Consider the following 17,864-nt stretch of genomic DNA (forward strand, 5'->3'; position numbering starts at 1 on the left):
TGGTGACATTGGTATTATTTGTTTGCCCCTTGATTCTTACCCAGAGGCTCTCAACTGTGCCATTGCCAACTGTGAGCTCCAGACATTCTAACCCTTCTGTTACATACAGTGCCACCCCTCCACCTCTTCTGCCCTGCCTATTCCTCCTGAAGAGCCTGTAACCAACCGTTCAACTGGGCACTCCAATCACAGGTCTCATCCCACCAGGTTTCTCTTATGCCAATGATGTCAAATCCCTGGGAGTGGGCCAAAGCTTTGAGATCCTCTTGTTTGTTCCTCATGCCGCGTGCATTAGTGTAGAAACATTTCAGGTGTGGTACACTGTAGCCAACACCTCTTGAGACAGATTGAGGGATCCCATTAGTGCTTGTTTCCTCAAGTTTTGGCACACCATCCCATTGCTCATCACTGTCAAGCCTGGTTTTGCCCCTTTCTCCCTTGCAAGCCAGTGTAAAGCTCTGTCAATGAACCCCGCTGGCTCCTGCTCTAGAACTGTTTTTCCCCTTTGAGAAAGGTGCATCCCATCAGGTGTCAGTAGACCAGGTTTTGAGTAGATCATCCCATTGTCCAAAACCCCCAAATTTGTCCAATTATACCAACCTCAGAGCCACTCATTGACTTAAAATTCTCAAAGTTTTTCCATCATTTTTTTCTAGTTATTCTTTAACCATACCTTGTTGACTGAAAAACAAGATTTGGAGTTACAACACACTTGCATGTGGGGAAAAAGTATCATCTCTGTTTACTTTGGAATCCTGATGCTTTTTAAGACTTGGTCACACATCAAAAAGGCATTCACTGTCAAAAGCATCCACTCTACTGAAGAAGTATGCAATTTCAAAGTATCTCTTTGACTACATTTCCATAGCCAGTTCTCAAATTTTACATGCAGTGAACTTTGATTTTAAACTCCCCTGCCACTACACAAGTAACTGAATGCCTGATGAAATGCATGGATTTTTGCTACAGCAGAATAATAAAAACTATTAATATTTCTTACCAAGGCCAATAATGGCTTTCGTCTGTACTTCTTCATCTGAATGCTTTGTAAAATACATCAGCAGTTCAAGTACTTTATCTTTAATGTTAACCTGAGGAAATTAAAACAAAAATAATAGGTATTTGAGGAGGAAACAGATATTTTTAATCTCTTATAAAAATCATATATATCAAAAAGAAGAAACACAGTCTTACTTCATGGCCTTCGTAAACCCATGTATTTACAGCCCAAAAACCGATATTGTATGCATTATGAAAAAATGTATAGCTTTGAGGGACTATGAATATTGTATTCTCAAATTGAAGAGGAGTATTCAATATACATAAGATGTAGAGAGTAAATACAAGTTATTTTACCTTACTGTTGCCCTTAAAATCTTCCTGATCAAAATCAAAATGCCGACACAGTGCTCCAACAGTGAAAAGTGATCTAAGGAGTGCTGGTTTATTGGCAGTAAGTATTGTACTGTTGGGGTCTTCTTGATGTTGACTTTTTAATTTTGAAAGTGCACCTACAGTAAGATAAAAGTTTTGATCACAGTATTTAATCATGGTGTATCTCTAAGTCTTGTAGTCAAAACTGAGGAGTGACAACTACATGTTGTGATTTTACTTACCATAGTATCTATTAAAACAGGCCCACACAAATTTATAGTTCTGGGTGACCTTGTTCACAACAGCCCCAAGACAGCTCACACAATGCTGAACAACCTAGGTGCAAGAAGGAACAAATGAGTTATATATTTAGAATTTAAACCTGAGATTTTTGTGAAGTTATGTAGGAAAAAGTTATGTAGAACTAAAACATTTAACATATGTAATGTCCATCTCCTAGATTGCTCTGAAAACCTGCCCAAACTTATAGTTGTTAAAATATAGCAACACATACAAACACCAGTAAACCAAGAACATTGATTTTTCATGGCTCAAAAGTTATCTTCACAATGAAGACAGATTTTCTTTAAACCAAAACTATGTATTTCATAATGTGAAATGGAATTAACCGAATAGTAGCAATTAAAAGCTTACCGTCATGCCATATTTGATGATGAGTTTCATGAGGTCTTCCTCAATAGTGGCAAGAAAGGTCTCACTTGGGTGTTCCATTAGTGGCACTACAAGTTCTAAGATTTTTGCAACATTGCAGATCACCATGAAATCATTCTGGGTCTGAAACAACAGCATTTATAGAATTTAACATTTCTGGCTGTGTTACCTATAAGCTAAGTATTATTAATATGCATTATGGAATAAATATATAATACATCTTAATACAACACAATTACATAATAGTATAATACAATTATGTATCTTATGTAAGTTATTTGGTAAATATTTAAAAGAATAGTTTATGTAGTTTACATCTGCTTTTGAGTTACATATTATTTTGAAAGCAAGTTCTTGTTTTCTACAGAACTTCTGGGAAAAAAAAATCTGTAGAAGCAGAACTTCACCTCTCATCAAGGTTGTGACAGTCCTGAAAAATTTTTGGAGTCCTAAAACAAATCTAGGAACTCTTCCTGACACATGCACGCTAGAGAATGCACAACACCTGGCAACAGCTATCGGCAGCAAGTAAATAGTCAGATAATCTTTCCCTATACTGTTTGATCAGAAGCAGCTCTAAGTCTGTTGTAGATATGCCTAGAGAATGCTCCAGGGCTGAAACTGTAAAATGCTAGGCTATACCTACAAGCTAAGCTGATAACAAGCATTCTCAAGTCTGCCCTTCCCTGGGCAGCTGACCTAATGTAATGGATTGCTGCCCCCCACTCAGCCAAGCTCTTCCTTGAGCCATGGCTGCATGATCCTGTCCTGCTCCTTCTGCCAGATCAGGGGTTCATCACAACCTTCACTGAGCCAACTGTGCAAATCAAAACAGCAGAAAGCAATGCAATGTTTCAGAGGAGGGGGCCATTTTACCGGAGTGGGGGGGATTCAGCATTGTAGCTCTCTATAATTTTTGTGACCTAAACTGTCTTACAGGGGAATACAAAAACAACAGAGCTAGGGAAGAGAGAGGTGAAGTGCTGAAGAGGATAGAGCAGGACATTTTCCTTCTAATATATTTGCTATATGTTAGATCACTCTATCTTATGGAACCATACCTTTAGTTTTAAGATTCATGTGTTAAATCTTAACTACTTTTAAGACTGTGACTATAAAACAAAACAATTTTAAGAAATTATTTCATAACAGATGAAAAACTGTGTTTTAGTCCTCAAGGGAAAGAGGCAGCACAGGTTTCACTTTCATCTGTCTGTAAAATGTGGAGGTAGAGGGTGAGAAACAGCATCTTAGAAGCTGTAGAGATCTTCAAAAGGACCTAATATCTTCAGAAGATATGATGATCATGAATCATAGAAACAATTTTTATTTCTCTTTTCCTACCTTCAATTCATCAAGCATACAAAACAGCCATTAATTTCCATGCTTAATTATCTGAGGAAAAAAAAGGCTGATTTTCTAATATTTTCTACTTACACTACATTTAGTGGTCAGGTATGGCTGCATGGTCATGGCATGTTTGACCATTAGCTGGGGCCTGATTTTGCTGAATAAGAACAAAGTGGTTATGCAAGCAACCAAGCGACCAGAATTCACACCTTTGTTGTCAGAATCTGCAAAAAAATTAGAAAATACACAAAGTAATGTTTGAGCAATGAAAAACATATGGCCAAAACATCATATGAATATCTCTTTCCTAACATATCTTTCAAGATCAATACAGACTATTCATTAGGTTGGAGATGAGAACATAATGTGTTAATATTTGTATGCAATCACAACATATGTCGAATAAGAAGCAAAATTGCTTCAAAGACATCACTAGTTTTTAAACTAGTTACTGTACACAGAACACTGGCCCAGCCAATGATTCCTATTACAACTGTAGAATGTATTAATGCAAATAAAGCTTGACACATTTGTTTCGTTTTTAGTGATCTAAAAGTTTGAACAAGTTACTTTAAAATTAGTTCTGTTATTGTGGTTAGCTAGAGAAAATTAGGGAAGCTTTATTATTATACAGTGCTCAAAAGTTCATAATGAACTTAAATACAATAATTCATTATCATCAGTTTTGTAACAGGAATTCTGTAACAGTAACTTTTCACAATAGTAATTTGAACCATCACTGTTCCAGTATCATATAAAATTCAAAGAAGCTACTGGGTTGTAAATACTATTACCTGACAAGGATTCCTCATATTTAAGAATGTGCTCAACCAAATTGTCAACAAGTTGAGTACAGGCTTTCTTCACAGGTTTATATGAGGCATCCTCTTCTGACTTCAACAGCTATGGCAGATGAAACAGAAAATGATTTAGTATTAAGGATGCATTCATTTACATTGGATATACGCTGGTTTTATAAAAAGTACTACAGATATACAAGGATTTGGCACTACAAAAGCATTTAACTTCTCCATAAAAGTTACATAGTGAAGAAAAAATTAAGAGAAGTAAGAAAAAATCAAACCAAAATGCAAAAGTAGTAAATAAAAATTAACTGTGACAAAAAGACAGAAGAGTTCTACTGATTTTTGCATTGGGATGAAAGCTAGCTTTGTGCTTAATGAAATAATGTAGAAAAAAAGCAGTAAGTAATAGGAGGTAGAAGGCTTTTTAAAAGAAAAAAAGACAAATAAAAAAGAAATGTTTTTTGACACTAAAAAACATATCAAACAAAGCTGAAACATAGTCCTAGGAACATTTTAATCAGTTAATTTAATTGAGCCTGTACTATAGCTTTTTATTCAGTGCAGGCATCAAGAGGTACTTTGGTTTATTTGACTACCTATTTTCATGGCACTCGAGGTTAAAGTAAAATCTTTGGAGACCTCTAATTCTCTCATGCATGCTGTTGTTAATTTTGCTTGAAAATTAACAAGCGTATAGGAGCTGTAGAGGAGATAGACAACACAGGCTAAGAGATAAACAAATCAAGTTCATTTCTTAGAAAAATTAAGAGTAAAATATAATGTGGAAGTAACCTATAGCCTGAAGAGTCACTGTTTCTATAAACTGTGTAACAAATATATTGGACATGAAAATATACTTCTCTATCATTGAAAAAAATCTACATTACACTAGAGGCCTTATTTCAGAATTACGTAGCGTAACTATGCACTTCATGTTATGTCACTCATTACTGAGGAGACTATAAAATTAAAAACAAACAAAAGCCCTCCCCAAAATGAAAAAGGAAGTATTTTTAAAACAATTATATGGAAAGAAAGAAACTAATATTGGAGACAAAGAAAATTACACCAATGAAGATTTAAAAAAAGGTCAGATGTTTAAAAAGCATGGATTGAATTTGTTTACAGTAAAGGACTGCTCTTGCAGTCTCCCTTCAGTGTGTTTTAGTACCAAAAGAAATGTTAAAATTCTCAAAATGATTGTGCCATACATTCAGAATTCATTACTTACATTTTGAAGAAGTTGTTCAAACCAATCATACCCTGTATCTCTACAAGCTGCAACCTAAAAGTAGTTTTGAGAATAAACTGGTTAAAAAAGACATCTGAAGAAAAATTACTTCAATACAGATGTCATCTTAAAGGATCAGTAAACATGCACAGATATATATTTCCATAAATTTTCAGTACAATACCTTTGGAGATCAGAAACTGTTTCTTGCATTTGAAAAAGAGTTCTTACCATTTAAGGGATCTCAGAATTTGTATCCCATACAACACAAGGTCGACACATTTTACTGGAGATTGCTACCTCTAATATAAACCATATTTTGGGTTCATAAAACAGTATTTTGTACAGATTAAAGTATAAATACAGGTCTGACAGACATATTAAAAATGAACATGTGTATATATAAACATTTATATTATTAATATATTACATATTTATATAAACAAACTAAGTCTTCAGTGGTATTCTGTGTCAGGAACAGCTCACAGGTGCTCCAAAATAGAATTGACAGAACTGAGAATTAAACCGGAGTCAAATAAACTCACTTTTCAGTCTGGAAAAATGCACAATACACTATCATTTAGTAAAAATATTAAAAAGCAGTGTAAACCCATATTTTTAGGTAGTGAAGAGAGTACTTTTATTTGATATTTGCATCTTGGTATAATTGCTATAAAAATACCTTTTCAACACAGTGGTTTTACACAATACATTTTCACTACAAATGTATCAGCATTTTATTTGAAACAGATTTTTGAGATATACGATTTAATTTGCTGCTCCTAAAAAGTAGATAAAATTATGCAGATACTAATTTACCTTGGATGAGAATGTGACCTTATATTTATTAAAGCAGTTTATTAAGCTTTTAAAATAAATGTTATCAATTGAAGAAATTTTTCTTTTAAGAGACAACTTCTTAGTTAGGTTTAACTATATGTTGCTACTAGCATTTCCTGAAAAATGTTAAATACAACACAAATTTTTACACAACCTGAATATAATGTGGTCTCAGTTATCACAGCTAGCAGATTTGCAAGCATTTAAAGTTTCCCTACAGCCAGTGTGGGGAAAGGGTTAACACTTTACAGGAAGAATGTCGCAAGGAAGGATGGGAAATGAAGTCTCCGCATCAAGCCCCCGAAGGAAGTACTCGACTGAGCATGCCCACTGGAAGGGTTCGATAATGACCGTTGGGGAAGTCTCACGTGCTCTATGGTTACGTAACCTCTGATGTAATTGGGGGTATATAAACGCGTGCTTGTCCGTTAATAAACGATTTGCCAGTTTGCACTCAATCTGGTTGGTCCGTGCAATAACTGCCACAAGCCAGTTCCATCAGATGAATAATTATAGCATGTATTCAATTGCAGGAGACATATAAAGAAATAATCTGATAATTAACTTACTTGCATATTTTTCATGTTCTATAAGACTACAGACTTCAAAGATACTAAAAACATAATGAAATTTTACGTGCAACTTAATTCAAATTTGTTTAACATACCACATCAGTAATGTTTAGTATTTTCCTGGTCATTGCTTCTTTGTCATGATGTGGAGTTGGAGTAAACCAGAGCTTCTGGAATGTCTCATTTACTAATTTCTGAAGGAAAAAAAAATATTAGCAGAAATAAATAATTTTATCTTGGGACATAGGTATTATTACCAATACATCCATACAATAGATTTGTTGACAATATGTGCCTTTTCATAAGGAATTAGTCAATCTACATGATACTGTTGTAGAGAATGTTATCTGAGATAGACCCAGAACTACTATTACAGCAGTTATACTGGTCTCTAAGCAAGTTTCAATAAAATGATTACTGGGAACTGATGCTACAGAAAATGGAGCACTTTCCTGCACTAATTTGCATTCCTCAGGAAAGCATAGTCCCCTGAGAAGCTGAAAACTGAACACAAGACTACAATTTCCAAAGTAGAATTAGCAGCAATTGTAGATTGGCATTTTCAGAACAGTTGTGACAAGGCGTGGAAGAGAAAGAAGCCAAGTCTCTCTACGCAAACATAGGAAGTCGGTTCCCTTACAGTGTTTTTGTATGGAGGAAAAGATGGAATAGAATGAAAGTGAACTAACTATTCCCAAATTACTTATAAAGCATATGCTTGTAGAAAGCGTTCCTCATCCATGGACACAATAAAAAAATACATTGCAGATACTGCCTCATCTTTATGAGGTTGTTGAGAAGGCAAGGGAAAAGAGAGGAGAGAACAAGGTCATCCTCCTTTCTTAGCAGCATCTTAGATCCACCCGTTCATCTACTTCTTGATTAACAGTCCTCTCTGAAAGCCACTTCGCATTAATGTATCTCGTGGCAAAATTATATGCTGCAGCTTTAAAGTTGCAGACTTGAAATCCCACTGAAAGTGTGATACAAAATTATAACAGTTGTATTCTTAATTACCCAGCAATTTTAAAATTATTTTTGCCAAATCAAACAAAAAACATCAGTGCCAGGTTTATGATTCAACACATAATCTTAGTTTTTTGCCCTTCTGCATATGCGGTGCGCAAAGACTAGAACATGATCACATAAGTAACATTTTAGGGGGGATAACTGATTCATTAAACATTCAAAATTAATGAAAAACTTGCACAGATTAATACTTTATATTTTTATATGCAGAACTTATAAAACTGGCATAATAATTTTGACTTAAAGTTTATTTTGTTTTCAGAAAGGAATTTGATATGCTAATTTTATTTGCTAGAAAAGACAAGAACCAGATACAACCCTTGCAAAGAGAAAAATCCCCAAAACTCTAAGATAAGAACTTTTTAAAATCCTTTGATCATCAACAAGAACTTGAAGAAATAGAAGCAAGAAAAGAAAACCAAGTCAGACAGCAATGTAGAAAGCTATATAACAAAGGAGCAATGAAATACTTTTTTGATTATATTTGGGTCAAAATACAGAAATCAATTATGATAATTTAAATCCTGAAGGATATGTTTCATTCTACCTTAATGCCTTCTTCGTCATTAACTCTCCGAATCATTTTCACACACATCTCAGTAATTTTGGGAAATGTTGGTTGTTCAATGCAGATATCCCTAAGTATCTTTATGACTCTTTTTCTTACACTGATACCAGTATCCTGTGAGGAGAAAAGCATTATGCTCTTGAAAAGAAATCAGACATATTACTTAATTTATGTATTATATAAATTCATATTTGATGGTCACACAATCTGACCTGCAAAATGTATTCAGAAAAGGCAGCTAGAGTATATTTATACAAAAGGTCAGCATAACTTTATTTGCAACAATTCTAAAGGTTTTGGCTGAGTCCCCAAAACATTGAAATGGTTCCTCGATTTATATCCTCCCATTTAAGAGCTCATGACACTGCAAATGTATAATTCCACTTCTTAATTCAAGAGTTTACAAGCTAGGTGTGATGATGCTTTAGTTACTTTGTTGGAACACACAAGACCTTTTGGACTGTAATACTTCAAAAGCCTTTGGATAAAGCTTATGGATGATACATGCAGCAAATATTTTCCATTTTCCTAGGTTTTGTCTATCGAGAAGGATGAGGAACTTAATTTCCTATTACTTTATTCAAAACATGCTTAATCTTAATGCCAGGAATGAACATCTTCATGTATGCTCATATGCACATCTCCAAAACACTTTACAAACATGTTTTATCATGTAACTATAGCAAATGAGTGGCTGGTGTGGGACTGTGTTTGGGATTCTGCTGAACACAGGGTTGATAATACAGAGATGTTTTTGTTATTGCTCAGCAGGGCTTGAACAGAGCCAAGGCCTTTTCTGCTCCTTATATGGCCCTGCTAGGGAGGGAGCTGGAGGTGTGTGGGAGATTGGGAGGGGACACAGTTAGGACAGGTGACCCCAACTGACCCAAGGGATGTTCCAGACCATGTGACATCATGCTCAGTATATACAGTGGGGGAAAGAAGGAGGAAGGGGGGGATGTTTGGAGTGATGGTGTTTGTCCTCCCAAGTCACCGTTGCGTGTGATAGGGCCCTGCTCTCCTGGAGGTGGCTGATCACCTGCTGCCCATGGGAAGGGCTGAATGAATTCCTTGTTCTGCTTTGTTTGAATGAATTCCTTGTTCTGCTTTGTTTGCGAGTGGCTTTTGCTTTCCCTATTTAACTGTCTTTATCTCAACCCACGAGTTTTCTGGCTTTTTCCCTTCCAATTCTCTCCCTGATCTCACTGGTGGGGGAGTGAGCGAGCAGCTGTAAGGGGCTGTGTGGCTGGCTGGGGTTAAACCATGACAGTATAACAAAGCCTCACTGAAAACAAGCAATGCATTTTACAAGGTTGATCTTAATGCTCCCCCAAAAAATAATAAAATACCATTTACTCTTTGAATCATCATTCCATATTATTAAACATATAAACTCAGTCAAATACAAATTTTCCAATTACACTTATTTTATCATAATTATTAAAAGTCACGGTACCAATATTCTTTCGATCAGCATGTCATAATACTGCTCAGCAAGCTGAGGACGACAGAGCACAAATCGGCCAAGCAACTCCACAGCTGCTTCTCGTACACTAGTGGAGTTATCCATTAACCGTCCGTGAACACCTCGTTGCATATCCAGCTAAAAAGAACAAATAAAACACAGATCCAAAATAAGAAATAAAGATTTCTTTTAAGTGTGACAGAATAATGCATGAGCATGATGGATATTTCAGATTTTTTTACCCTGGCTAGAATACTGGGGTCTACAGCAACAACCTCAGACAGACACTTCATGGCTTTTGTTCGAACAGCAATTGCATTTTCACCAAGTACACGCAGAATCTAATAAAAGAACAAAAAAAAAGATTCATTTGCTTTGGGAAGGTAGTAAACTGTTTAACAGGCAAAAATGCAGCAGAATAACATGTTAATGATTTCATTAAATAAGAAGACCTTTCATTGTAAACTCTACTTTTGCCATTTGGTTGTGACTTTCACCATAGTTTTTTCAACGGAAGACGAGGATTTGAGCACTATAATTTTAAGAATGCCTCTGTATGCAGATCAGTATAAGTAACAAAACCTAAACTAAACCAAACCAGTACTGGAGTTCAAACATGTCGTCATGACAACATGTTAGTGCTCGTCTCCCAGAAGAAAGAAACCACACTGGTTAAACAACAGCTTCCAAAGTGACAGTAACATGCACTGCAAGCAACTAGCCAAGCTGGCTTATATGATCAAATTAAGATAAATTTAATAAGTTAATATTACCAAATGAGCATGCATCTTACAGAAACTGTAAAAAAGATTTCAACATTTTGCAATTATCCTTTTACTGAGCACATCTAAGATATTGATTTTGCCACATACATCCAAAGCCAAATAAAACAATGTATGTACAATATGACATATGACATATGAAATGCATGCAAGAAAAAGAAATATAAGCACTTATATCATCAATACAGAATATGAAAGCCCATGGTGTTATCATGGGCTGTTAAACAACCATACTCAACAATGAACAGATATGGCACACTACCACAGAAGTGTTTGGAATCAGAAACCGATTGCATTTCACTGTACTAAGACTTCGATCACAGTTTACCTGTGTCAAATAAATATCAAAACTCTGGGCAAATGGCCTCATAGAGGCCAAGTAGCGAACAATCAAACATGCATCTTCATAGTCCACAGTATCAGAATTCATCCTGCAACAAATCCAATGTTTTAATTAGGACATGTTTATAAAAAATGATTAAAAATGTCAAATGCATGGTTAATAAAGAAATCAGTGGTGCTCAAACGTACTTTAATGTACTGAACTGAGATGGAGCAGTTTTAATGATGCTGCGAAGAAATGTTTTGCGACTTTCCGCTCTATGCATGATTTGCCCTGTGGTCTCAACATCTTTTGCATGATGAGTTCCTTCAGATGAATCCTCATCCTTCTGAGATTTAATTGCTTTCTCTGTCTCCATAGTTGTATCACGGAACCACTGAGCTATATAAAACTTCCGAGAAAACTGGAGAAATACAGCAGGATACACAGAAAACAAAAACAACAGATGTAGAAGAGTGAAATTATCAGATTTATGAGATTGAGTCTAATGCATCAACCATATTTTGGAAAACATAATCAACAGTATATGTTAGTGTGACAATTTAATTGAATCCCTAATATGCATGACCAAAAATAATTTTATTTATTACATGTTACTGAAATTATTTTTATATAAACTTGACACCAGAAAGCTGAAATTTACCACTAATGATGCATCAGTTTCTGTGTTCTCATCCAGATAATCTAGCAAAGCCTTTTGCAGCTGTTGAATTTCATCTTCTCCTCCTGAAACCTATAGGAAATAAAAAGATATTTATAAAATAGAATATTTCACAGTGGTGATTATCATCTGAAAATCTGCATGTCCACATATAAAATACACTGAAGTTAATGTTCTGCAATTATCAATAAAATTAATAATTTTTAAATCAATTACTTCTAAACTTTATAGAGACAACCAAATTAGACTGTGGCTCCAAAGTCTAAAAAAGATTAACAGAAGAATAAGACTGGTTTTAAAACAAACTGTTTTGAATAATTTTCATTCTGTTATCTTGTATGAAGACCCTCTGTTCCTAAGGAAAAACAAAGGGCTGAAATCACACATAGTAGACTGACACAAGATTTAACCTATAAAATGCATTGCTAGCTCTCTCAATATTGCATACTGAAACAATGATTTCTCAGGTGAACAAGGGATAAAAGGCAAAAAAGTCAAATGAACATAAATACAAAACACAGACAACAGTACAAACATATGGGAAACATCAAAGAAATAAAAATAACTTATCCCTTTTCAAAACATTTGGTATAACTGTTTTCAGGTTTAAAGCATCAATACAGAGAAAGTACAGCAAGTATGCTCAATCCATGTAGCAAAGAATTTACAGAGGTTATTCCCAAACACCCCTGAACTCTAGCATTAAAGAATCATACTCTCTGAGACTCAACTAAGTTTCTATCAGTCAAAAACCTTGAGAACAAACATACATTTTATAAAAATTCTACCAAGTGCATAAAGCCTATCTACAGAATAGGCTAATATTCATTTTCCTGTGAAGCACTTTCAAGATGTACAAAAAGGATTACATATGAAATATTATTCTGAGAACTATGTATCAGATTTGTAAATATCTAAACTGTGTGAATGTTAAAAACAGAATGTTTTTTTTCAAGAGGCTCTTTAATAGGAAATATGTATATCCTGATCTCTTAAATAGTTCTAACCTATGTAAATTGAATAACAAATCTGTATATGATCAGACAATGTACTTTTCCCTATATAGGGGTTAGAGAACAAATAAGTATCAATTAACTTGTTAATGAATCAGAAACTAACTTTCTCAACACCTACAAGGCATCATAAACCCATAAACATAAACCACCCTTTTTTCCTTACTATTATACTGAAATGTGCAGGTCCTTGTAATTGCCGATGCTACAGAAGAAAAAAGGATTTCCCCCCCCAAAATCAATGAGTTCAAGAATTCAAAACACATCTGCAGTACACATAATATTAATATAGGTTTATTAATATATATTTGGCACCCTAATATATATGCAAATTGTGATTTGAAAGTCTGGTTTTCAACCAATGTTAAATTCTGTGGACAAAAGACTGGAAAAAAAGTTACTTGATGAACTGTAACTGCCTAACTATTAAAAAAAGTAAAAATACCAGAACAAACAAAAAGAAACTGTGAAGCTCACAACAAATCATATTCAGTATTGATAAAAAAAGTAGAAGAATAATTTCTGGTTTAAACTTCTTCATCTACAAAGCATTTTTCTTCTTCAACAATAAAATCTGTAACTTCTAACCATCAACTTCTGTATGAACAGCACAGATTGAGAATCTTCTGACAAGTGTAGCATGTAATATAGCTTGCAAACAACAGCACATGGAAAAAGGTACAGTTACAAGTCCAGAAGATCGGCATATGAAGAGAGAAACTAATGAAAAGCATGCACAAGTGTTCAACTTGACAATCTATGACAGATTTATATGAAAAAAATCTACTTTTTAAAAATGTCAGAACAGAATAGATTCTCTCCTACATTTATACAGTTCATGAGCCCAAACCACAATAGACAGTGTTATAAGCATTCATCAATCATTGGGGGAATATCCTGGTAATGATATCAGAGGGTAGAAGGAAATATCCAACAGTCTAAGCTTTCAATTCAGCAGGAAAGAAAAATGTGTAGAGATAGAAGTTCATTTCTGAATGAAAAGATTAAAAATATTTCTGATGACTAAAACTGAATATGTCTACCAATGGATCTTATTTTCTTGACATTTGAGTAACAAAGTGAAGCTTAGGTGTCATGTACACATTTTCAAATAGTTATTTGTTCTTATGTTACAAATAATTTATAAACAACACACTGTCTACCCTGACTGATGGTACTGTATAGTATACACTTTCCACAATGTACTATCTGCCATCATTGATGTTAAGCTTCCTGAGTAACAGAAAACAATCTTTTAGCACTCAATTGCCCACAGCTATTTTATTTTCTGCAGATGCCAATGCCTAGTTATTGCCTGATCCTGCAAAAAACCCAAAACAAATCGACAAATTCAGGTCACCACTCAGGTATGAATCTTTTTAGAATATCTTTCGATACTGCTATATAACTCCTGGAGATAAGGAAAGAGAAAAGTATTCTTCTAAAATATTTGCTTATGAAGTCTAATGTACAACTGTCAAAATCACTGCCAATGAAGGAGAATTATAACCCCTTAGCACATAGAAGTATAAATTATAATAAGCCATGAACATAAAGATTTGACACTATATGTAGTACAATATTCTAATTGACAAAAGTTATGGGAAGTATCAGCCTCCTAAAGGAGTAGATGAATTTTGATTCATTCGAATGTCTGTAATATGCACAAGTTTTTCCTTCAAAATAAATCTGTAACAGTCATTATAAAATACATATAATAGATCTGGAGTCTTTTCAGGTAACTGAAAGGGAAACAAACTTGATATGACTACTCAACTTTAGATCTAATCATGATAAGAATAATTAGTTCAGAAAGGAATATATAGTATCCATAAGAAATGTGAAAGTTCACATTTTTAAAAGGACACATAAGACCCAAGATTTTCTTATCATACTATAGAGAGTCCAAATGCATAAGCTGCATCTTTAATTGCTGCCACCCTTGCAGATTTGGAGACATTTTGATAAGCAACATTAACAGAAATGTGAATATGTATTCTCTAATGAAAGATATATGCAAGTTCAGTAAAAAAAATCCCCACAAAAATAACAACATCCCCCCCACAGTCCCCCAATACCAGCTCCATTACATAAAAACTAACCTTACAGACCTAACAGTTTAACTCTCAAAAGTTTGTGTATGAGCACCATAAACTCAGTTACCATTTGGCAATAGCAAATGCACATACATACATACACATATATATTTTAACGTCTCTTAAGATATAATCCAACTGTCACTCCATTATTTCCTTTAAATTGTCACCGGAAAACTGGTTTTACCATTTTAATTAACCACTTAAAATGATCACTAGGGAGATGGTGAGAGAAAGACATGAATACTTATAAATGGAGTATATTTGATTCAGAAATCTGAACAACAATGAAAACTCATTCTCCAAAAAACCAGTTTTTCACACATCTATAAAATGTTTAAACTTTTAAATAGATACATCTCAATCCAACTGGTACAGGATCTTTCACACACCTGTTTGAGTATTCTCGCTATAGAGCCTTGATCCATTTTGCTAGTGACTGCATCTTTCCTGAGTCTTGCAGCTACAGTTCCAAGATAGTCAAGTGATGCAACTCTTAATGCCATTTCTGTAGATTTGTTACTGAACTGGTGAACCTAAGAAAAGCAGAATAAATTGTTATAAAAATTATTTATTTATGCAACTGAGATTCTTCTCACAAGACATTGCTTGACTTTATTAAAAATTCCACCTAACTTCCATGCTGCATAAAATTATGTAATTTACTATTACATCACAGATGTAACTACATTAATGTTTACATTAATGTTTTTTCCTTTATTAAGTCTTTCAATCTACAAATATACCTGTTAGTTTTTTAAAAATATGTATTTTTATAAAATAAACTGGACATCTAGTAGACCAGGTATCCTTTGCAATAGCATAGCACCATAATACAACTTTGTCATTATTCACACAAGCATAATGAAAGCTACATTTTACCAGGAACAGGACCATAAAATACATTCCAAATAATCAGCTCAAATTTCTGTATTAATTGTATTGTAATACTGAAGAACAACTCTCAAAAACATGCCAACGAAAATATTCACATTCTGTAATCAGTAAACGTACTACTTACTTTAAGACCAAACTTGTAAAAGACCAAATTACTTATTTTTTTTCAGGTTCTATGCTAAAGGAATAGTCCAGAGAAGTATGGGACTGGGGGAGCAAAGTCCCTCCCACTGTAAGTGAAGATCAGGTTTGTGACCACCGGAGGAACCTGAATGTACATCAGTCTATGGGACCTGTTGAGATGCATCCCAGAGTTCTGAAGGAATTGGCTGATGGAATTGCCAAACCACTCTCCATTTGAAATTAGCAGTACATATTTGAAAAGTCATGGCCATCAGGTAAAGTCTCAGGTGACTGGAAAAGGGGAAACATTGTCCCCATCTTTAAAAAGAATAGAATGGAGGACCCTGGGAACCACTGCTCTGCCAGCCTCACCTCTGTTCCTGTGAAGATCATGGAACCTCCTGGAACCTCTGTTGAGGCACATGGAGGACAGGGAGGTGATTTGGGACAGCCAGCATGGTTTCACCAAGGGCAAGTCCTGCCTGACCAACCCAGTGACCTTCTATGATGGAGTGACTCCATCACTGGGCAAGGGAAGGGCTACACATGTCATTTTTCTGGACTTCTGTAAAGGCTTTGACACGGTCCCCCACAACATCCTTCTCTCTAAATTGGAGATGGATTTGATGAATGGACTGTCAGATGGATAAGGAACTCCTTGGACGGTCACATCCAGAGGGTCGTGGTCAACAGCTCAGAGTCCTAATGGACATCAGTGACCAGTGGTGTCCCTCAGGGGTCCGTATTGGGACCAGTGTTATTTAATATCTCCATTAATGATACAGATGAAGGGATCAAGTGCAGCCTCAGCAAGTTTGCAGATGACACCAAACTCAGTGGTGAGGTTGACACACCTGAAGGATGGGGCCATCCAGAGGAAGCTGGACAGGCTCGAGGGGTGGACCTCATAAAGTTCAACAAGGCCAAGTCCAAGGTGCTGCACCTGGGTCAGGGCAACCCCTGGTATCAATCCAGGATGGGGGATGAGCAGAACAAGAGCAGCCCTGCCAAGAAGGACTCGGGGGTGCTGCTGGATGAGAGGCTGGACATGCCCTGGCCATGTGTGCTTGCAGCCCAGAAACCAACGGTGTCCTGGGCTGCATCAAAAGAGGAGTGGCCAGCAGGGTGAAGGAGGTGATTCTGCCCCTCTGCTGAGCTTTGGTGAGACCCCATCTGGAGTACTGTGTCCAGCTCTGGGGTCCCCAGCACAGGAAAGACATCGACCTGTTGGAGCGAGTCCAGAGGAGGTCACCAAGATGATCAGAGGGCTGGACCCCCTCTCCTATGAGGACAAAGAGAGTTGGGACTGTTCAACCTGGAGAAGAGAAGGCACTGGGGACACCTTGGAGCACCTTCCAGTACCTGAAGGGGGCCTATAAGAAAGCTGGAGAGGGACTTTTTACAAGGGCATGGAGTTACTGGACAAGGAAGAATGGCTTCAAACTGAGAGTAGGTTTAGATTAGATATTAGGAAGAAATTCTCACCTCAGGGTGGTGAGGCCCTGGCATAGGTTGCCCAGAGAAGCTGTGGATGCCCCATCCCTGGAAGTGTTCAAGGTTGGATGGAGCTCTGAGCAACCTGGTTTAGTGGAAGGTGTCCCTGCCCTTGGAAGGGGGTTGGAACTAGATGATCTTTAAGGTTCCTTCCAAACCATTCTATGATGCTATGAATAATTACAGGTATTATTCTGACTTTATTCTCAATGAATATGAATGAAGAGAGCATCTAAAGGAGGCCATGAGGATGGTGAAAGGTCTAGAGGGGAAGCCTTATGAGGAGGGGCTGAGGGCACTTGGTCTGTTCAGCCTGGAGAAGAGACTGAGGGGAGACCTCATTGTGGTCTTCAATATCCTCACAGAGGGCAGTGGAGGGGCAGACACTGATCTCTTCACTCTCGTCACCAGTGACAGGATCTAAGGGAATGGCCTGAAGTTGAGTTGGGGGAGGTTTAGGTTGGATATTAGGAAAAGGTTCTTCCCCCAGAGGGCAGTTGGGCACTGAACAGGCTCCCCAGGGCAGTGGTCATGGCCTCAAACCTACC

At 36.1% G+C, this 17,864-nt stretch overlaps 1 protein-coding gene across 1 annotated transcript in view; it reads right to left on the minus strand.

Annotated features, from left to right (window-relative positions):
• LOC113958776 (nipped-B-like protein) overlaps nucleotides 1-17,864 on the minus strand; it is a 131,185-nt gene that overhangs the window by 12,762 nt on the left and 100,559 nt on the right. The window contains exons 23-38 of the mRNA XM_027667317.1: nucleotides 15,195-15,338; nucleotides 11,676-11,765; nucleotides 11,221-11,435; nucleotides 11,018-11,120; nucleotides 10,150-10,248; nucleotides 9,899-10,045; nucleotides 8,422-8,556; nucleotides 6,941-7,039; nucleotides 5,434-5,487; nucleotides 4,191-4,299; nucleotides 3,484-3,620; nucleotides 2,029-2,169; nucleotides 1,617-1,710; nucleotides 1,357-1,511; nucleotides 1,001-1,091; nucleotides 674-681 (exon numbers count right to left, since the gene is read on the minus strand). Of these exons, the coding sequence (XP_027523118.1) occupies nucleotides 674-681; nucleotides 1,001-1,091; nucleotides 1,357-1,511; nucleotides 1,617-1,710; nucleotides 2,029-2,169; nucleotides 3,484-3,620; nucleotides 4,191-4,299; nucleotides 5,434-5,487; nucleotides 6,941-7,039; nucleotides 8,422-8,556; nucleotides 9,899-10,045; nucleotides 10,150-10,248; nucleotides 11,018-11,120; nucleotides 11,221-11,435; nucleotides 11,676-11,765; nucleotides 15,195-15,338 (1,821 nt within the window). The remainder of the gene's footprint in view (nucleotides 1-673; nucleotides 682-1,000; nucleotides 1,092-1,356; nucleotides 1,512-1,616; nucleotides 1,711-2,028; nucleotides 2,170-3,483; nucleotides 3,621-4,190; nucleotides 4,300-5,433; nucleotides 5,488-6,940; nucleotides 7,040-8,421; nucleotides 8,557-9,898; nucleotides 10,046-10,149; nucleotides 10,249-11,017; nucleotides 11,121-11,220; nucleotides 11,436-11,675; nucleotides 11,766-15,194; nucleotides 15,339-17,864) is intronic.

This window comes from Corapipo altera, unplaced genomic scaffold, assembly GCF_003945725.1.
Source record: "Corapipo altera isolate COAL_440 unplaced genomic scaffold, ASM394572v1 61209, whole genome shotgun sequence".
NCBI classification, from domain to species: Eukaryota; Metazoa; Chordata; class Aves; order Passeriformes; family Pipridae; genus Corapipo; species Corapipo altera.